Raw genomic sequence first — 22,423 nt, 5'->3', positions numbered from 1 at the left:
ATAAAAGATATATGTACAAATGGAAACCCACTTGATGAAATACAACGGATGCATCATGTATATCACAAAAAGTGGTGTGATGCCTGCCATGTATGAGATAATATAAACTGACCTACGTACACTGCGTTTTGTGGCCATTTGTGCAGTTTTTTCCTGGGTATTGCACTTTTCAGTATTTTCTCTTGTAAGCTTCTATATAGGACATAAAAAAATGCATACACAAAATAACAAGCAAAAGGAAAAAAAAAAAAAAAGGCATGAAAGATAAAAAGTCAAGGAAGAGAGTGCTAAGTGTTTTTAGGTTCATCACTAATCTGCAGTCCTATTTTAAACCCACATTATGGCTTCACAATGAGTTGTGCTGTAATAAGCTCTGCTCCATCTGTATACATGCAAATAAGCAGATACTACAGGGAGCTGGAATTAGCATGTGCCACCCAGAGTTTACATGGAAGCAGAACAACAACATTCTTGGCTTGTAAGCAGCAGACAATGGAGCGGCCTGCTGAGCGCTGACTGGCTGTACACGGCTGCTGCCACTCCTCTGTATACAGGCGGACACTCCTCTATAAAGCTAGCACAGCCTTGTTAGGAGCAGGACCAGACACTTGGCTCACGCTGTATGATCCGCGCCTGATGGAAAGCACTGGCCCTGGACCCAGCAACACCAGAGGTGACTTACAGTATGGACTTACACTGCACAAACTGAGGGCGACGTCCCAGAGGTAAGACGGTGGGGCGCCTCGTATACTCACTGGGGGTCATACTAGGGGGCCCCTCCTAATCTGGGGCGCCTCGTATACTCACTGGGGGTCATACTAGGGGGCCCCTCCTAATCTGGGGCGCCTCGTATACTCACTGGGGGTCAGACTAGGGGGACCCTCCTAATCTGGGGCGCCTCGTATACTCACTGGGGGTCACACTAGGGGGCCCCTCCTAATCTGGGGCGCCTCCTATACTCACTGGGGGTCATACTAGGGGGCCCCTCCTAATCTAGGGCGCCTCGTATACTCACTGGGGGTCACACTAGGGGAACCCTGCTAATCTGGGGCGCCTCGCATACTCACTGGGGGTCACACTAGGGGGACCCTCCTAATCTGGGGCGCCTCGTATACTCACTGGGGGTCATACTAGGGGGACCCTCCTAATCTGGGGCACCTCGTATACTCACTGGGGGTCATACTAGGGGAACCCTCCTAATCTGGGGCACCTCGTATACTCACTGGGGGTCATACTAGGGGGACCCTCCTAATCTGGGGCACCTCGTATACTCACTGGGGGTCATACTAGGGGAACCCTGCTAATCTGCACACACAGAAATACAGAATACAACATTTATTTCTGGAGACGTGAACTAAAACTCTACCTTACCTATAGGCAATGCAAACTATTGTTCCCTTTTATCAGCCACTTAAGGCCAGCGAGGGGGACTGTAGTGGGATAACCAACATATAAACTATCCTGACCTCATAATCAGGAACTTCTCGCCATGTTATCACCTGTCCATGCACCAGACGTCAGCAGTACAGCCCCATTACGGTGCATGTGATGAGGATTTGTTTCCTTGTGACGTGCTAATATAAGTAATAATAGTTATACCGTATGCAAACTGCACTCCAGCTGTAAAACTACAACTCCCTACATCATTGTACTTGTTAGGGAACGCTGGGAGTTGTAGTTTGTACAAGAGCTAGGGCGGGAAAGTTGCTTATAACATACATCTACAGATAAGGCCGAGAGCAGCTCCTGTATGTGCCCCACATGTATACACAGGGCTCTAGTCACCCAATACTGCTTTATGGGACATCATATTCCTTATACTGTTACCTTAACTGAGAGCAGCATGATGTAGGGATAGAGACCCTGATTCCAGAGATGAGTCACCTACTGGGCTGCTTGCTGCTGTCTTGACAAAATCACAGTTTTCTCTGCTGTAGATCTAGCAGTTCTCTGAATGCTGAGCTCTGTATAACCCCGCCCACACCACTGATTGGCTGCTTTCTGTGCACACTGCAGAATTCTGCCAAATCAGCGGTGGGGGCGGGATTACACAGGGCTCGTGAATACGGAGGACTTCATGGCAGCAGCTTTACGAGTGAGTGAGTGAGTGAGTGAGTGAGTATCTTCTGCTGATAAAACAGGAATTTTATGAAACTACACTGACATATCACTGGAATCAGGGTCTCTGTCCCTACATCATGCTGCTCTCAGATTTGATGGCAAAAATTTGGTGACAGATTTCTTTTAAAATATATACAATTTCATCGGTGCTCGCTTATGGCCACATTAATATGGAGATACAACATTGTACAGGACCAGAACTATCGATAAAGCAATCATTCTGTCCCCACACAGCGTGCAAGTCATCAACAATACATCCCCTAATACAGGAGTGATGTGCTGCCAACAAAGCATCGTTGAATGTCAGAGTCAATTACGGACACTATAGACATGATGCAACTTAGTACGATAGCAGCCAAAAAGACCATGTTACAGGACCACCTAATATACAGTCAAGGCTGAAAGTGTTGGCACCCTTGAAATTGTTCCAGAAAATCAAGTATTTCCCCCAGAAAATTATTGCAATCACACATGTTTTGTTATACAAGTTTATTTCCTTTGGGTGTATTGGAACAAACACAAAAAACACAGATGAAGCGATAAAAAGGCATTTGGGACATAATTTCACATAAAACCAGGATAGTACGGATTGTGGATAAGCCGCCCCAATCAAGTCCCAAAGAAATTCATGCTCTCCTACAGGCTCAGGGTGCATCAGTGTCAGCAAAAACTATCCGTCAATATGTGAATGAAATTAAACGCTATGGTCGGAGACCCGGGAGGTCCCCACTGCTTACAAAGAGAGAAAGATAGACTGCAGTTTGCCAAAATGTACATGAGTAAGCCAAAATCCTTCTGGGAAAATGACATGGGGACATTTAAGATCAAGATACAGCTTTTTGGTCAAGCACATGATTCTACTGTTTACTGAAAACATAATGAGGCCTTCAAAGAAATTAACACAGTACCTACAGTCAAATATGGTGGAGATTCAAAGATGTTTTGAGGTCATTTTGCTGCCTCTGGCACTGGGTGCCTTGAGTGTGTGCAAGGCATCATGAAATCTGAAGATTACCATAAGATTTTGGGTCACAATGCAGTGCCCAGTGTCAGAAAGATGAGTTTGCATCCTAGGTCATGGGTCTTCTAACAGGACATTGACCCTAAACACACTTCGAGGAGCACCCAGAAATGGATGGGAAAAAAAAAGCGCTGGAGAGCTCTAAAGTGGCCAGCAATGAGTCCGGATCTAAATCCCATTGAACACCTGTGGAGAGATCTTAAAATTGTTTTTGGGAGAAGGCACCCTTCAAATATGAGAGACCTGGTACAGCATGAAAAAGAACGAGCGCTCCAAAAATCCAGTTGAGAGGTGTAAGCTTGTTGATGGTTATAGGAAGCGATTCATTGCAGTTATTTATTCCACAGGGTGTGCAACCAAATATAAAAGTTGAGGGTGCCAACAATTTTGCCCATTTTGGGGGTTTTGTGTGAAATCATGTCCAATTTGCATTTTCTTTCTCAGTTTTTTGTGTTGTTCCAATACACACAAAGGAAAGAAACAGGTGTATAAAAAACAAACGTGTAATTGCAATAATTTTCTGGGAAAAATACCTCAGTCTGAAACCATTTCAAGGGTGCCAACAGTTTTGGCCATGACTGCATGTCCTACTTTAAAGAGTTATTCCAAACACTAAAGGTTATCAACCATCTACACGATAGGTGATCATTTGGGTGGTGGGGGTAGGAACACTGGACCTGATCCAGGGGATGGGGCTGTGTAACGCCATGTTGGATAACGCCATGTTGGATAATGCCATGTTGGATGGGATAGTGGCGCTAATGCAGCCGCTAGGAGTCTGCTGGTAAAAGATCTTCCGGTTTTTATATGAAGATTTATCAACATCACGCCTTGAACTCCCTTTATACCTGTACTATCTGCACCTTTAATATTAATCCAGCGATATATACAGTACCACATCTGTCCCGGCACCCGTTGTCCCTATACGGACCGGTGACTCCAATATACGCTCTATATAACACGCTGGACTACCAGACTATTGCTCTTTATCTCTTACCTCACTGTATTTCTACCTGCCCTTAAGGTGTAATAGGGCCGTACAGGGTGAGGGATGGAGAGCTGTCTGTGAGCGGCGGCGCCATCCTCCGCTGTCACAATTGTTCCTTATATGAAGACCCTTTTGTTGACCATTTCTGCTACACTGGTGTTTTTCAGTCTACAGTAAAATAAAAATGGATTCTTAAGGGAATATATGCTCACAAATGTTGATTTTTACTCCCCTAGTTTATTTAATAGTTTACACTGATTGCCATTTTCCTATGCTGCCAGTCAGGCCTGCACGTGTGATACCTCAGCTCTGCCCATTAGCACATTATGGCACATTGTGCCTTCCTGCCTCATAGCAACCAATCACAGCGCAGCTTTTATTTTTCCAGACCAGTTTACAAAATACAAGCTGGCCTCTAATTGGTTGCCATGGGCATCGCAACCAGTATTTCTGTTGGTGAGGTGGGGTAGATCTGTGTGACATTGTATGTATGCCTTTCTGTAGCACAGCTCACACAAAGCTTCAGTGGACAAGATGCCATGATGGAAACCGACACGGAGGCAGAAATCCGCTTCACCAGACCCTTTAGGTTGGTAGCTGTTCTAGAGAATAAGCTGCTGGGATATCCCACAATTAGCGGGGGCTCGGTAGTAATAATCAATAGTCTGTGTAATGGGGGTCTGCTATGAAGCCTCACAGGCAGGGACCACAGTGATAGCGGAGTGAACCCTCCGTTACCTTAGCACTCCCAGTGAGGTCTTAAGAGGGGAAGCAACATGGCTGCCAGTTTGTGTGACAGATCTTTTATTACTGTGACTGAAGTAACCAGTCAGTCGATTACCGCTGCCCTGACCTCCGGCAACACAAGACCCCGACAGGCTCTCTCTGGGGATTTTAGAGGAATCATATGTGGTTTGGGCAACAAATCATGGCACTGCTTTCATTTTACAAGAGGACTAAAAGAAAAAAGCTGTGAGGTGATTGGTTGCTATCGGCAACAATAACTTCATTGTGTGAGGTGTCTGCTGGTTGGCATCCGCTGGCTTCTCGCCTCCCACCTTGGCCTGATTGACAGCTCTCCATATATACATATTGGAAGGGACTATGTAATCACACTGAGCCAGGATGCAGCAGGATTACAGAGTAAGCCCCACAATGGTATCAGATAACTGTTGGCCGTGGCCATTTCTTCCATCTCCCCCATACACCGGAATACTCAGGCATGCTCCTGTGTTCTCTGTAGGAGCCACTTCTCATCTCCTATGAGACCTATGACTGGCTGCTGAACCTCAGCTGGCTGGTTCCTTTTCTGCCCTAACATCATGAGTCGGAGAAGAGTCAGAAGACCCCCATGCAAATTCGGCTGAATCTGAATGTCCATATATCACAGTCCAAGTACGAACTGCGATTTTTGGCTGGACCACAGCTCTCCTGACCCAAACTCAACAGCCCAGTCCAGGCTTCATGAACGTGTAAATTTAGACTTAAATGATCGGCAGGTTTGGCTGACTTTAGTCTACTGTGTTTGGGACCTTAAATCCAATTATTCACTCATTCTTCTCATTCAAACTGGACAGCCTAATAGGCATGTCTAGGGCTGTTGAGTTCACGTCAGTAAACCTGTGTTCAGACCATACTCGGACCGTGAATGTCTGAGAAACTTCACTCAAGGGGACTGTAAGTGAGTAAGTTGACTAATTTCAGTCTGCCAGATACAAGCATAGTCTTCTGCCAAAATACCTAGAACTCCGGCTGGGAGGCTTCACATCCCTTATTGGGCCCCAGCTAGGTCTTTTACAGAGAACCTCTCAGGAGCGCCATGCTGCCCTAATTTCTTCATGAAATACACCCAAATACAGTGGGAAAAAAGTATTTAGTCAGCCAACAATTGTGCAAGTTCTCCCACTTAAAAAGATGGGAGAGGCCTGTAATTGACATCATAGGTAGACCACATCAAAGAGAGTCAAAATGAGAAAACAAATCCAGAAAAATCACCTTGTCTGATTTGGTAAGATTTATTTTGCAAATTATGGTGGAAAATAAGTATTTGGCCATTAACAAAAGTCCATCTCAATATTTTGTTATACATCCTTTGTTGGCAATGACAGTGGTCAAACGTTTTCTGTAAGTCTTCACAAGGTTGGCACACACTGTTGGTGGTATGTGCCCATTCCTCCATGCAGATCTCCTCTAGAGCAGTGATGTTTGGGGCCTGTCGCTGGGCAAAACGGACTTTCAACTCCCTCCAAAGGTTTTCTATGGGGCTGAGATCTGGAGACTGGCTAGGCCACTCCAGGACCTTCATGTGCTTCTTACAAAGCCACTCCTTCATTGCCCTGGCGGTGTGCTTGGGATCATTATCATGCTGAAAGACCCATCCACGTTTCATCTTCAATGCCCTTGCTGATGGAAGGAGGTTTGCACTCAAAATCTCACGATACATGGCCCCATTCATTCTTTCAAGTACAAAGATCAGTCGTCCTGGTCTTTTTGCAGAGAAACAGCCCCAAAGCATGATGTTGACACCCCCATGCTTCACAGTAGGTATGGTGTTCTTTGGAGGCAACTCAGCATTCTGTCTCCTCCAAACACAAGTTTTGTTTCTACCAAACAGTTCTACTTTGGTTTCATCAGACCACATGACATTCTCCCAATACTCTTCTGGATAATCCAAATGTTCTCTAGCAAACTTCAGATGGGCCCGGACATGTACTGGCTTAAGCAGGTGAACACGTCTGGCACTGCAGGATCTGAGTCCCTGGCGGCGTAGTGTGTTACTGATGATAGCCTTTGTTACGGTGGTCCCAGCTCTATGTAGGTCATTCACTAGGTCACCCCGTGTGGTTCTGGGATTTTTGTTCACCGTTCTTGTGATCATTTTGACCTCACGGAGTGAGATCTTGCATGGAGACCCAGATCAAGAGAGATTATCAGTGGCCTTGTATGTCTTCCATTTTCTTATTATTGCTCCCACAGTTGATTTCATCACACCAAGCTGCTTGCCCATTGCAGATTCAGTCTTCCCAACCTGGTGCAGCTCTTTGGTCTTCACCATAGTGGAGTTTAAAGTGTGACTGTTTGAGCCTGTGGACAGGTTATAACAAGGTCTAACAGGTGCCATTATTACAGGTAATGAGTGGAGGACAGAGGAGCCTCTTAAAGAAGAAGTTACAGGTCTGTGAGAGACAGAAATCTTGCATGTTTTTAGGTGACCAAATATTTTTTTTCCACCATAATTTGCAAAATAAATCTAACCAAATCAGACAAGGTGATTTTGTGGATTTGTTTTCTCATTTTGACTCTCATAGTTGTGGTCTACCTATGATGTCAATTACAGGCCTCTCTCATCTATTTAAGTGGGAGTACTTGCACAATTGGTGGCTGACCAAATGCTTTTTTTCCCCACTGTACAATTTCAGAGGGAGTCTGTCAGCACAGAATGACTGTTCAATCCCAGTACAGGCACACAGTGCACACTTGGTGTGGCCAAACAATTAAGTGCACCTTCCCCTCTACTAGATTTCAATCCATCTGCACCCTTCTCTCGCTTTATAAAGCCAGAGATGTCAATCAACTAAGAGGGGTGGAGACAGAGGGAAAACAAGCAGGTGGGAATGGACACTTAATTGTTTGGCCCCGCCATGATGCAGCAAGCACTTCTGTTTGGTTTGGACAGTCATTCTGTGCTGGCAGAGTCCATATAAGTGCACTAAACTGCACCCCACCCATCTATGGTATTTTAATTGATTGATCTGGATTTACAGAACCAGAAAAAGGCAGAGATAGAGGAAAACAAACAGGTGGGAAGGTGCACTTAACCATTTGGCTGCACCAAGGGTGCACCGTGTGCCTGTACTGGGATCGACCAGTCATTCTGTGCTGACAGACTCCCTTTGAAACTGTATTTGGGTGTATTTCATGCTGTAATTAGGGCAGCATGGAGCTCCTGAGAGGTTCTCTGTAAAAGGCCTGGTCGGGGGCCCAGTAAGGGATGTGAAGCCTCTCAGCCGGAGTTCTAGGTATTTTGGCAGACGACCATGCTTGTATCTGGCATAGTGAAATTAGAATATCTCACAAGTTAACTTTCACATGCCCTTCAAATGAACTTCATTCTGAGTCACCAGTGACTGCCAGGATATCATAAACCAACATGTTACTTGTTGCGGAGAGAGGGAGGGGAAAAAAAAAAAAAAAAAAAAAAAAAATCAGCAAAAAAGGTGCTGTTTTTTGTATGCAACACTTTATTATTTTTTTTTTATTTTTTTTTTTTTTACTTCCGATTGATTCATTGAGAAAATATGGAGCAATCCAGGCTGAAGAGGAGAAAAAAAAAGTGCAGGGGGGGGGGGGGGGGGACAGAAAAAACAAAACAAAAAACACTATAGAACCTTTATCCACTGACTTTAAGAGTAAGCCTATTTAATGTGCATTTTAAAGTGTTAAACCAAGCACCTAGCCTTGTAGGGGACACCGCCCCCATAAAATTGTAAAATTGTGTACCTTGAGGGTATGTGTACACCTTGCGGATCCGCAGCAGTTTTCCATGCGGTGTACAGTACCATGTAAACCTATGGAAAACAAAATCCCCAGTGCACATGCTGCGGAAAATTCCGAGCGGAAACGCAGCAGTTTATTTTCCAAAGCATGTCAATTCTTTGTGCGGATTTCGCAGCGTTTTACACCTGTTCCATTATAGGATTCCGCAGGTGTAAAAACGCAGGTGAAATCCGCTCAAAAACTGCACTAAATCCGCAGGTGAAACACAGGGCATTTTACCTGCGGATTTTGCAGAATCCGCAACGTGTGCACATAGCCTTAGTGTTCTGACCGATGCCTCAGTTTTGCAGAAAATTAAGGGTGCTCAGTGCATCCTTTAGTGTGGCTAAAATGCTCTCCATCCCCCGCCTCCTTCACTGGTGACTGACAGCACTGGCTTGCCTGAGCTTCTTTCTGCAGATAGAAGGAAATAGGAGGCTTTTCCTGAGCTGCGCATCCATGTGGTTGTATCCTGAAGAAAAGGTTGGATAAGCTCAAAGCGTGTAGATCCACACCATGGAGTAAAATAGTCCATGAGCCAAGAACCAAATTTGACGATATCGGTACCAAGCGGAGTGACTAATTCTCTTTGGTATTTTTAGGTAGATGCATGTCTGTAGTTTATTTTTTGATATGATAGCCCTTACATATACGTAGCTTATTAACCCCTTCAGCCCTAGGCCTATTTGTACCCAAGTGCCTAAGCCAATCTGACCTGTGCCACTTCATGGGCTAATAACTTTGGAACGCTTTCACCTATCCAAGCCATTCTGAGATTGTTTTCTCGTGACATATTGTACTTCACGTCAGTGCTAAATGGGAGTCAATATATTTTACCTTTCTATATAAAAAAATGCTAAATATTCGGAAATTTTGGAAAAATCGGCAATTTTTTAACTTTGAAATTCTCTGCTTTTTACAAAAATACTGATACCCCCCATAATAGTTATTAATTTACACTCCCCACATGTTTACTTCATATTGGCATCATTTTGAAAATGAAACCTTATTGTTTTACGACGTAATAGGGCTTATAGTTTTATGCGCAATTTTTCACATTTACAGCAAAACCCACTTTTCAAAGGACCAAGTCACTTCTGAAGTCACTTTAAGGGGCTTACATAACAGAAACCACCCATAAATTACCCCATTTTGCAAACTACACCCCTCAAGCTGTTCAAAACTCATTTTTAAAAACTGTTAACCCTTTAGGTGTTCCACAGGAATTTTAGCATGAGCCAAGAACCAAATATGACGATATCGGTACCACCCGGAGTGACTAGATGTAGTATTTGTAACAAAATTTAATCCAAGTTATGTAAATACACACTGAACATGTCATGTGCATATATATATATATATATATATATATATATATATATATGTTACTCCATAATATCTTCAACATCGGACTCTGAATCTGACTGTTGTTCTACTGGCTCGTCTTCAGTACCCTTGTTCTGGCATGTCTGTAATCTGCACATGTCTGTGCACTTCAGGCCATTGCTGAGGCAAGTACACTGAGGAAGTTCACATGACCGCACACACTTGCAGGACAGTAGCTGTATAATAGCTTCTGGTGCTGGTGCCCCTTGCATCCACTTGACAACAAGCTTTCCGTCGTTATCTATCATCCAACCGCAGTCTGTTGGGTTTGCAACCCATGGCTGGCTCTGCAGACTTCTCCTCCAGATCGCAGCCTGGTAGTTTGCACGCAGTGCATGCATGAAAAGGCAGTCCTGGCAAGGAGGGAGTTGACTTGACTCTACCACTCCACGTCTGGCACAGAACAGCTGATAACGGAGCCTGTTTACCTCAGTTGTTTGGGTAGTTGGCAGGTACATGTGGCAGGTGATTTCCTGTAACTTCTCAAAAAGTTCGGTAGACACTTCCCATGAACGACCAACTTCCTGAAAGGCATCCTGGTATGTCTTGTTCATCTTCAACTGCTTGAGTGTCGTCATCTTCCCACGGCCAGCGAATGCACTGACGGTGTCACAGCCTGTAAATGCATGCATACCAATCAATGAATCACATACGCTGCCTCCCAATGTTCGGCTCAGAGTGGTGATATCCAGGAATCTTGTCCGGTTCTGTGTACCGCATTTCTGGAACAGGTGGGATGGGATTTTGTGGCACATGCCCAGACACAGGACCATGACATCAGTATCCTCCGAAGTGATGATGACCGACTTGTAACCAGATTCTGCTGCATGAAGAGCATGGAGAAGGAGGCGTGTGTCTGCTTCTTCTTGATTTGACTTAAGGTCAGCAGCCTCTTCCCACTGTTCTTTGGTGATCTTAAAGCAGAGCTGCTCACATGTGACATACAGCTCCTTCTCCTCAAGCTTCTCCCTGTGGTGTTTCGCCTTCCATTCTTCTACCAGAAACTTTATGAGACTTGCCTTGTTGGAGGAACTACTTAGAAGCTTTTTCCACTGCTGGATGTTGTGCCCATGTTGAATGTTCTTGAAATGGATCCCTGTGCCTTCATATCTGTTGACTCTTTCTGTATCTTTGATGGATGTCTCCTTGTAGACGTCAAAGACAATATCAATGCGCTTGCTCTTAGCACCCTCATGGATAGCGCGACTCATTGCTGTGCCTGCTAGCTGGCCAAATGTTGCATTGTTTCCCTTCAGTTTCTGAACCAGGCTCATCCCATCAATGATGGTTGCAGAGGGCTCGGGGATCACTTCTGCAGGACGAGCATTCCTCTCCAACTCCCTTGCGAGGGCAGCCTTGTTGGTCTTGCGGATAGACCCATCACCATTGGCAAGTGCCCATGGCAATGGACCCAGGGGATGAGTCAAGACATCACTCATTTGTAGCTTTCTGTTCTCAGCTACAAGTATCATCTGGCCAAATAGGTTTCTGTCAGCCTTCAAAATTACCTCCTTGCCAAGACCTTGTCTGCGTGTCTTCATTTGGATGTTAGAGAACGTTTTAAGTTTGTTCTTCGTCATCTTGTCATGAAACAATGTAGTTGGCTTATCGGTACCCAAACGCTCATCCTTGAATGTTTGATATGCATCCTCTCCTATACTGTATGCCCCTTGAAGGTCTTTGGCTACATCTGGTGGTGCTACAGTCGCTGTTGACAAACTGATAAGTTCACCATTATGCTCTTTGTTGAAGGGGTTCACCCAACCTGTCTCCAGCAGTTGAACGAAAGATTGGACATCGGCTTCATCTCTTCTAATCCTAGACACCTGTAGGTCTGAATGGCTGAAGTCAGTATATTGTTGGCCTACCAGGGCCCTCAGCTGCCTCAAGTACATACTGCGGTACTCTGATGTCAGGTAGAACCTGGAAACAGCTCCAACTTTGAGGCTGAAGCCTTTTGTGCCCCCTGGTGTCTGGGTGTCTTTGTTGATTGTCTCTTCAATGGTCTGGTCCACAGGAATTCGTCCAAAAGGATTCTTGCTACCGATCTGGACCGAAAAGCCACCTTGCATGAAGTATTCATGGACCTCTGGGTGTTCTATGGGCAGCCGAGACATTGTGGCATAGTAATAGGTTAGGTATCGGGCATAGTTGACCTTGTCATAGGCAAAACACCATGGTATCATCTGTCGGATTGCTCCTAGGTGAAGCATCCAGTTGCCTTCTCTTGAAGCTCGAACCAGGGCCAGCATGGTCTCGACCATGTCCAAGTATGACATCCAGAATGCTGAGAGTTGTTCATTTCTGAGGGTCTCAAGATAAACTTGAAAGAGCTTCAGGGTAAGTGTGCAAGATTCATTATCCAAGAGCTTTTCGAAGGATCCCTGCGACACACTGATGCGAAAGTTTGTGATGTTCTTCAGTGTTTCATCCAGATGGTGAAGGTCCCTTGCATGGTTTTCTTCTAGCCATGGAAGGAAGTTTTTCCATGCAAGCAGAGGGAGATAGGAGCTCTGCAGAGAAGACCGGAGAGTCCTGTTCAGCACAGAACGTGTATGTGTCAGTGTGTGTGCGTGTGTTGGGGCACCTCAGGGTGTCTTCAAATGTGACATAGCCCCCTAGATTTCTTCCAGTAAAATTTGCACTCCAAAAGTCATTTGGCGCTCCTTCCCTTCCGAGGCCTGCCGTTCCCCAATACTGCAGTGTACGACAACATATCGGGTGTTGTTGTGTTCGGGAGAGATTGGTGAACAAATAGTGGGGTGCATTTTTTGCTGGTACACCTCTTAAAAATAAAAAAATGAGCCTAAAATGACACCTTCATGTAAAAAATGCACTTTTTCCATTTTCTCAACCAAGTGTTTCCAACTACTGTGAAACACTGGTTGGGTCAAAGTGGTCACTATACCCCCTAAAAGATTCCTTGGGGGTGTAGTTTCCAAAATAGGGTCACTTTTTGGGGTTTCCACTGTGGGTGTACCTCAGGCAGCCTTCAAATGTGACATGGCCCCCTAGATTTCTTCCAGTGAATCCGCCACCCAAAAACCACATAGCGCTCCTTCCGTGTTGAGCTATGCTGTGTGCCCATACTTTAGTTTACGAGTACATGTGGGGTGTTTCTATAAACTGCAGAATTAGGGTAACCAAGTTTGGGTTTGCCGTTAACCCTTGCTAGGTTGCAGGTAAAATTGGATTACAATGTAATATCTGGAAAAAAAATGAAATTTTGAAATTTCGCCTTCATTCTGCTAAAATTCCTGTGGAACACCTAAAGGGTTAACAGTTTTTAAAAATGAGTTTTGAACAGCTTGAGGGGTGTAGTTTGCAAAATGGGGTAATTTATGGGTGGTTTCTGTTATGTAAGCCCCTTAAAGTGACTTCAGAAGTGACTTGGTCCTTTGAAAAGTGGGTTTTGCTGTAAATGTGAAAAATTGCGCATAAAACTATAAGCCCTATTACGTCGTAAAACAATAAGGTTTCATTTTCAAAATGATGCCAATATGAAGTAAACATGTGGGGAGTGTAAATTAATAACTATTATGGGGGGTATCAGTATTTTTGTAAAAAGCAGAGAATTTCAAAGTTAAAAAATTGCCGATTTTTCCAAAATTTCCGAATATTTAGCATTTTTTTATATAGAAAGGTAAAATATATTGACTCCCATTTAGCACTGACGTGAAGTACAATATGTCACGAGAAAACAATCTCAGAATGGCTTGGATAGGTGAAAGCGTTCCAAAGTTATTAGCCCATGAAGTGGCACAGGTCAGATTGGCTTAGGCACTTGGGTACAAATAGGCCTAGGGCTGAAGGGGTTAATAAGCTACGTATATGTAAGGGCTATCATATCAAAAAATAAACTACAGACATGCATCTACCTAAAAATACCAAAGAAAATTAGTCACTCCGGGTGGTACCGATATCTGGCCCGGCTCATGGACTAAAACGCATTTTTATCCTTTCCGGACCCTTCGAATCTTTCTGTGGGACATCACCTGCAGCACATGAAAAGCACTCAATTTCCTTCTACGATCTCCTGGTCTATGACCCTCGGTGACAGCAGCTGGTATACGAGTGTTCATTGTTGCAATTGAAACAATACAAGGTGAGCAAACATACTATTCCTTATCCTTCTATCATGGATGAAACCCTATTTCTCTATCACTCATTGGGGGGACACAGGAACCATGGGTGTATGCTGCTGCCACTAGGAGGCTGAAACTATGCAGAAGTTACCTCCTCCTCCGCAGTGTACACCCACCGACAGGAAGTAGGATATTCAGTTTAGCTTAGTGTCAGTAGGAGGTGGACACGGGTATAGACCCATATCTACCTCAGTGTGCATCGTTCCTTTTCAGGTACTGGATACAGTGTGAACGGTCACTACTGTACTCCCACAAAGGAGACTATGAGTACGGCGTGTACTGCCACCCCGTATCCTCATACGTCTAGTCGGCAGGACCCCAGCCCCTAAGGCTACTTTCACACTAGCGTCGTGCACTGCACGTCGCAATGCGTCCTTGTGGATAAAAAAACGCATCCTGCAAAGTTGCCCACAGGATGCGTTTTTTCTTCATAGACTTTTATTAGCGACGCATTGCCACACGTCGCAACCGTCGAGCGACGGTTGCGCCGTGTTTTGGCGCACCGCCGCCACAAAAAAAGTTACATTTCGAGCGTCGAGACCGCCCCCTCCTCCCCGGACCTTGCAATGGGGCAGCGGAAGCGTCGTAAGACTGCTTCCACTGCCCACGTCGGGCATTTTTTGCACAGTATGCATCGGTACGTCGGGCCGACGCAGCGCGACGGCCCCGTACCGATGCTAGTGTGAAAGCAGCCTAACACAGAAGCGTGTTCAGGTGATCTGGACCCGATCCTGCGCTATGGAGCTGTACAGTGACTGGTGTATTAAATACTTTGGGGCAGTGCAGTTGCTGATGTAATGAGTGCTCTAGAGCCGGGCATTCACTGGGGTAATTAGTGCTACGGAGCCATACAGTGACTGGTGTATTATATGCTCTGGAGCAGTGCAGTCGCTGATGTAATGAGGGCTCTAGAGCCGGGCAGTCAACAGCAATGGGTATTGCAGTACTCCCCTCGCAGTGGACAAAGAAGCACAAGACCACAAATCACAGGCCCAAGGGTCTGAACCCAAGTGCACAACAGAGAGAGAGTTTAGTCTCCCTCTGATTCCAAGCCTACAGCACGGCCTTCTGGAGAACTAACTTTACAGGATGTACTTCAGGACAGACTTTGTGGTGCGGCCTTCTACACGTGAAACGGTTATTCTGCCTAACGCCGTCAGGTATCCAGACCTGGACCGCAACACAGAATTGGCTCTCTGATACCCTTCTCCAGGGTTCCCTCCACGCTAAAGCAGTCGCAGGATATTGAGAGACAATCGCAGCAGTACTCTTTCCGCTATCCAGATTTTTGACGCACCACCTACCAGGTACAGTACGGTACTTTGAAACTGTCGTATTTTCAGTGAATTAGACTGGTCCTGGGTTGACTGCTGCAGTGGTACTGGTATTCTGTACAGTATCAGGCGAGTCAGAAGCCTTTTCCTTCATGTTCCCTGCGTTCGATTGCAGCAGTACTCTATCCAGGATTTACATGCGTCATCTACCAGACACTTTTGGTCGATACCCGCCGTCTTTCCAGTGGTTTAAAAATGTCGAGGTCGAGTGCTGCATCGGTCCCGCTCTCCTGTCCTAGACTCACGTGAGTCAGAAATGCCCTCTTTCACGCACCTCAGGGTCTTTTTGCAACACCTGCCTAGACTCTCTTCGGTTAACCACTCAGTGAGAGGTGCCTGGTATTCATTACTTCTGATTGGCTGCAGTAGGGGTTACAGTCCACTTTCAGGTTAGTCAAAGGCACCTTCTGCTGCGTGTTTCATGGTCAATAACATCTGTGGTCTATTAACAGTTTTTACAGAAAATCTACCCTGTATCACAGGGGAGCTCTCGGTACCACGGGGTGGATCTCAGCGGCAGCATGAGTGGCCAGTCCACTTTCAGGTAGGTCAGACACGCTGGTGTCAGGTACCGGATGGTCGCAGTTTTTTCTTCGGCCACGCACCGGGCCCTGTTTGCAGGTTGATCTCCAGGGACCTGTCCACGTCTTCTGATCATTTGGGCCTACCGCTAACTATCCGTAGGTCAGTTTACAGTGCTGTCTTAAGGATATCTTCATTATCCAGTGCGTTACTCCTATCATAGATGATTTACCAATCACTGTTTATACGTTCTGGCTGTCTTTTACTGAGTCAGCACCCATATGTATACCATGACTCATGACTGTTCACTGTTCTATCCTAGGGCCCTTTGAGCTACCTCAATACCAGAGCTCCCTATCTATTTGTTAGTACTGAACTCTTCTTTCTTACAGACACCGGATAAAGCCTCAAGCAGCTCCGGGATTTGATTTCCAAGGGTGGCAGGAACAGGTTCTCCCACCTTGGGCAAGAATTGGACCTTACTCTGCACACGCATCAACCGGTGTGGAAGGCTGCTCCAGGCCTGAATCCAATGATGAGTTTTGTGATAATACGTTTCTTTCTTCAGCAAGATTCGTATCCTTTCCACTGGTATCTTCGGTCGTGTGGTGTCTTGCACTTAAGTAAGTGGGTCCAAACACTACAATCCTCCAGTCCAGGGCACATAGGGTCACCAATGTCATCATGGGGAAGGATCTTCCTTTTGTCAATCAGGTTTCTTCTGGGGTCTATGTGCTCCTTCCTGGGGCCAAGTTTCCATGGTTTTGGCATACTCCATGTTTTTTCATGGACTTTCCTCCTTCGACTACTTTTTTTTACTGTGTCTCCCAACACCCGTCTAGATCATCATCCCTGTAAACTTGAGTTTAGCTGCCAAGTCGTCCAGTAGTTTACGTTCTACCTGATTAGACGGGCTAACTGTTCTCTTTTGACGGTTCTCCTGTTCTGAATCATTTTGTTGGTCGAAATAGAGCCTTCACCGTTGTGATGAGATGCAAGGACCACCCTTCAGTGTCTTGCCATCTAGCAGGTTCACAGTAGCCTACTCTCCAGTCTTTCCTTGTCAATTCAATTTAATGGTCTTTCCTTGTCTTTTTCTCAGAATCCTTAGTCCAGCCGCTTCCAAAGACGGAAGCGCCTCGGTATCCTATATCCCCTCTTCTGAGCTCACTGCGAATTGGACCAATTCTCCGACTATAGTCCCTCCGGCTTCCAGACTCTACACACCATACGGTCCTCCCTCTCCCAGAGGGTGCATCCCTTGAGGATACCAACGGCAGACTCATACTCATGGGCAAGGTCAACCTTTTGAAGCGTCTGTCGCTACATTGTGCCCCGCTTTTGCCTCCACCTGGGTAGCAAGTTTATAGTCGCAGAGGCTGCCCTCACGGACCAAATTACCCTGGCAGGGAAGTACTTAGTATCCGGCCTTCCCCATGTCGCTGCTCGGGAATCCAGCAATATTGTGGCCTTCTGAAGACCATTTGGCTTAAAGCGTGGCAGGTGAACTTATCCTCAAAGAGTCCCTAACCAACTTGTCTGTCCAGGGTTCTCATCAGTTTGACTCCAAGTGGATCCACATTATTAAGGTGATCACCGGAGGGTCGAGCTCCCTCCTTCCTCTGGCTAAACCTAGTTGTTCTCCTGGTGGCTTTGCTTCCTCAGTGTGATCGGAGACCCTAGATTGCTGAACAGAAGGGTCCATCCTTGCCTTTTCAGCATGAAATCTCATCGTTCAGTAATTGCTTCCTGGGAACCGCATGAGTTTTCCTTTGTCCCATGGAAGCCCTTATCCAGGTACTGATTTCTCAGGGCATCGGACATTTTCTGCGTTTTGCAAGTGGCACGTCCTTAGTTTCTTTTTGTAGCTTTCTCTTTAGGGCTCCCAACCACTCTCAGAGTCTCGAAGAGCATGTGGCAGCAGTTTGCACATTCTGTGGATCACAGCTTCAGTGCTCTTCCCATATCCCGCCGGTGTTCTCCAAGGCCCTGTCCATCATTTTTCATTCTTTCCTCTGCCCGGCTCGGACTCATCCTTCGTAGTGCTTTCATCAGGCTGCCTGGCCAGGGCAACATGCGCCTGTCTGGCTAAGGCCGCCCCTCCCCCTTTTTCAGAACACGGGCTCGGCAAATAGAGGCCCTCTGGCCTCCAGGTCAGCAAATGCTCACTGAATCCGGTTGACATTGGTAGGTTTACCAGGTCAGAGCAGAGTGTCTTCTTCTGGGTTAAGGCTCACTCTACCTGGGCAGGGGGCACTTCCTGACGGTACACATAGGGATTCCGTCCTGCGCTTCGACAGAGCGATTAAAAAAATTCTTCAGAGTCCATGTCTTGCTTCGGCGGATGTCGGCTTAGCTAGAAAGACCTTGCAGGTGACTGAGGTCAGTTCACCGACCTGATTGGAGTTTTCAGCTGTTCCCTCCCCTTGGGGCTGCTTTTGGACGTCCCATGGTTTCCTGTGTCCCCCAATGAAGCGATAGAGAAAACAGGATTTTTGGTTGCTTACCGTAAAAATCAATGAGCCTTCATTGGGGTACACAGCACCCTCCCAAGTTGAACAGCTGTTTATTGTATTATACTGTTACAGTTTAAATTTGTGTTATTTCTCTTTCATTTATTGCTTCTTCTACTGCTTTCTCACTAACTGAATAACCTACTTCCTGTCGGTGGGTGTACACTGCGGAGGAGGAGCTAACTTTTTTTCTGCATAGTGTCAGCCTCCTAGTGGCAGCAGCGTACACCCATGGTTTCCTGTGTCCCCCAATGAAAGCTCCAAGAAACAGATTTTACAGTAAGAAACCAAAAATCTTGTTTTGCTCCACAGCTTCATTTCTGTTTTTCCTGCAGATAGCGCTCATTCCAGGCAAGCACGTTCTGTTTCTGATCACTGGGCACAGAGTTGTTTAGCCACACCAAGGGTACAACAAGCATCCTAATTAGAATATTTAACTTTCTACTGAATGAAGGCAGCGACTAGGACACTCATTCCCCGAAGTGTATACTGGAGCGAGAAGCGCCATTAAAAGAAATGCATGCCAGTTCTTTTTGCAATTTATGCCAATTTTGTGCTGTAAATTTTCATGAATTTGGTGGGCGCTTTCGGAGACGGGACTGCTGTAAGAACGGCAAAAATTGCAAAAATGATGCAACATTTCAGGCAGTTTTAAGAAAACCAGAAAACTGGTCTAAACTACTTGATGAATTAGTGTGATTTTTACAGAGGCTCCCGTAGAAGGTTGACAGACTTCCTTTAAGCAGTTTATGCGATGTGGTTTTGGAGCTCAATCTGCTTCAAAGTCCACATAAAAAAAATTATCTGAAGCAGGTTTTAAACAGATCCACATAAAATAAATCCCTCTATGTGAATATATCCTGTGTTGGCATATATGCTGGGAAAAGCTCCCAATCTATGCAACAAACTGTGATGGGTTCACCAGACTGAGGTCAAAGAACTGTCATTTGACCTTCATTGGGTTAAGTTTTTGTCATACCGAATAGAGTTGTAGACTCAGCTTTTCAATACACATAGTATTTGGGTCAGAAAAAAAAAAAAAAAAAAAAAACATAAGAATTCCTTTTCTTTACAATGACAGCCTATAGACATTGTATCCCATGTATGCCTATAATGTGACTGTGAAAACCTTTAAAAACCTAAGGAGGTGCCAATGCAAGCCGCATGTAGTAACACTTTTTTGTTTTTATTTTCTAGAACTCAGGCCCTTTAACACCAAGAAGTATTTAAGATGAAGGATCGTCTTCACGAGCTCATGCAAAAGGCAAAACACCTGGAAGAGTGTAAGGCGAAAGAGCCCGATGGAGAAGACGCTGTAGTCATCCGTCCACAAGCTGTTGTCTTTGAGCGAGAGCCCATCATTGACGGCTACTTGCATGAAATAAGGAAACTTCAAAATTATATCACAGATCTATCAGAAAATGTGACCAAGTTTGGACAACAACAAAAAGTTCTCATCTCCTCCATGCGAAGATTCAGCGCCCTAAAAAAGGAATGCAATATAACGCAGGAAATCAAGGTCCAAGCCGTGGGCATAAAAAGGCACTTGGACACTTTAGCACAGCAGGCTCAGAAGGCAGAAGCCGAGAGAGGATCATCATCCTGTCTTACCAGGGTCCTAAAAACTCACCATGCCGCCTTGTTCCGAAGCTTTCAATCCGTAATGTTCCGCTATAATGAGGCAATTACCAGCAAACAGGCCAATTGTAAAAAATTCATCGTAAGGCAACTAGAGGTTGCTGGCAAAGAAGTCAGTGAGGAGGAGGCGAACAACATGATGGAACAGGGCAAATGGGACGTCTTCAATGAGAACCTCCTCCACGAAGACAAAATTACTAGAGGGCAACTGAACGAGATCGAGCAGAGACACAAAGAGCTGATGACTTTAGAGAATCACATCAAGGACTTAAGAGACATTTTTCTCCAAGTTTCTATTTTAGTAGAAGAGCAAGGAGAGACTTTAAACAGCATAGAAATGGCTGTAATGAATACGGAGGATTGTATCCAGAGGACCAATGAAAAGATTAAGCTAGCTGTTAAATACAAGAAGAGAAACCCATGCAAGATGTTGTTTTGCTGCTGCTGTCCATGTTGTTAAAATGGGATTCCGGGTTCACTTTAGGAGAAGATAGTATTGTGCCAAACTGGTGGAGATCTGATTCATGGTAACCTCGCTGGATCGACTGTTTGATACCGTAGCGGTGCAACGCTCATGAGAGCGTGGCCACCTCTTTACAGCTGGCATTTCTCTGTAAGCCCACATGTTATTTCCTACTTAGTCGTAGCTTTGTAGGACGTTAGTTTTCCAATTAAAAAAAAAAAAACACCTGATAAATCACTTTAACTAAGAACCATCATTGAAATATAAAACTCATTGGTTACTCACCCTCTCCCCTACTCCAATGCTGTATCTCCATCACTGCTCCATTCTTTGCTACAGTATACAGGACCACTGCAGCCAATCGTTCGGGTGAGTAGCTCATGCCATTCACATATGCATCACCCAGTGATTGGCTGTAGAAGTCACATGTGCTGTTGTCATGGCATGACTGATGGCATCAAGGAGCAAAGCAGCAGAGAAGGCGAGTGCAGAGCTTGTTATTTTCAATGACCACAAGTCAAGGAACCTTAAATAAATATTCCCTCAAAAAATAATTCAGGCTATGTTCACAGTTTGAAGCATTTTCAGAGTTGAAACGGAGAACAAATTCTCAAAATCCTCCTCAAAAACTTGGGAGTTTCTGCTCCAAAAGCTCAGCAAATAGACTCAGTGTAGATACGCTCAGAGTGAACTGGCTCATAAGTGGGAGAATGCCCACCACTGATCGGATACAGAGGGGTCACTCGTAGTAAAAGTCTGAGAGAATCCTTCAGTTGATCCATGACTAATGCCTTTGGATGTTACATTTTTTTTACTTTATTTAATGTTTTATAGGCCATTTTATGCCACATGTTTTTACATAGTTTGTTAGAGAATAAAAGTAATGTTCTACCAAGACGTGTGTCCTCTATCAATAGGTCGCTATTCACATTAGAGCTCAATTTGTGCCCATACGGTTCCATTTCCCATTTATTATTGGTATCAGGGCACTCTGAAGTTTTATTCTTCATGCTCTGGTAGGAGATCAGACTATCCACCATAAAAGAATCCACATGTGACGGTGTCGAGAATGCTACAGTCGGAAGGGTGTTAAAGAAAACTTCCAGCTTGTAGACGCTGACAGTCAATAAAATAAAAACTGGTTTCTGAACAATAGATACTTCCAGCACTTGTGTGATACACAGTATGTACCCCTGATCTTCTCCAGAGCACAGGGATTAACATTTTTACTTGCTCAGCACTGCCCTGGCCATCCAATGTGGAGAGAACGATTCTGCTGTCCTATTCAGGAGAACGTGGTTGGCTGCAGTTCTGTGCTGCCAGCTGGCTGGGGACACCCCTCTGCTGCTGGCTGGCTGGGGACACCCTTCTGCTGCCGGCTGGCTGGGGACACCCTTCTGCTGCCGGCTGGCTGGGGACACCCTTCTGCTGCCAGCTGGCTGGGGACACCCTTCTGCTGCCAGCTGGCTGGGGACACCCTTCTGCTGCCAGCTGGCTGGGGACACCCTTCTGCTGCCGGCTGGCTGGGGACACCCTTCTGCTGCCGGCTGGCTGGGGACACCCTTCTGCTGCCGGCTGGCTGGGGACACCCTTCTGCTGCCGGCTGGCTGGGGACACCCTTCTGCTGCCGGCTGGCTGGGGACACCCTTCTGCTGCCGGCTGGCTGGGGACACCCTTCTGCTGCCGGCTGGCTGGGGACACCCTTCTGCTGCCGGCTGGCTGGGGACACCCTTCTGCTGCCGGCTGGCTGGGGACA

The 22,423-nt window shown here is 45.6% G+C and overlaps 2 protein-coding genes across 10 annotated transcripts in view; one reads left to right on the top strand and one right to left on the bottom strand.

Annotated features, from left to right (window-relative positions):
- Window positions 1-22,423, bottom strand: part of ARL13B (ARF like GTPase 13B) — a 57,535-nt gene that overhangs the window by 25,491 nt on the left and 9,621 nt on the right. The gene's annotated exons all lie outside the window — the stretch shown is intronic.
- STX19 (syntaxin 19) lies at window positions 570-21,560 on the top strand. Of its 6 annotated transcripts, none has more exons than XM_077294097.1 (3): window positions 570-725; window positions 16,446-16,676; window positions 19,764-21,560. In XM_077294097.1, the coding sequence occupies exon 3, from the start codon at window positions 19,798-19,800 to the stop codon at window positions 20,662-20,664; it is 867 nt and encodes a 288-aa protein (XP_077150212.1). In that variant the 5' UTR covers window positions 570-725; window positions 16,446-16,676; window positions 19,764-19,797; the 3' UTR covers window positions 20,665-21,560. The 6 variants fall into 6 exon arrangements, with proteins under 6 accessions (XP_077150212.1, XP_077150209.1, XP_077150215.1 ...); XM_077294096.1 differs by lacking the exon at window positions 570-725 and adding an exon at window positions 4,562-4,719; XM_077294094.1 differs by lacking the exon at window positions 16,446-16,676 and having other exon boundaries at window positions 571-725.

Source organism: Ranitomeya variabilis, chromosome 3 (genome assembly GCF_051348905.1).
Source record: "Ranitomeya variabilis isolate aRanVar5 chromosome 3, aRanVar5.hap1, whole genome shotgun sequence".
Classification (NCBI taxonomy): domain Eukaryota; kingdom Metazoa; phylum Chordata; class Amphibia; order Anura; family Dendrobatidae; genus Ranitomeya; species Ranitomeya variabilis.
This window is presented reverse-complemented; position numbering and strand designations above follow the sequence as displayed.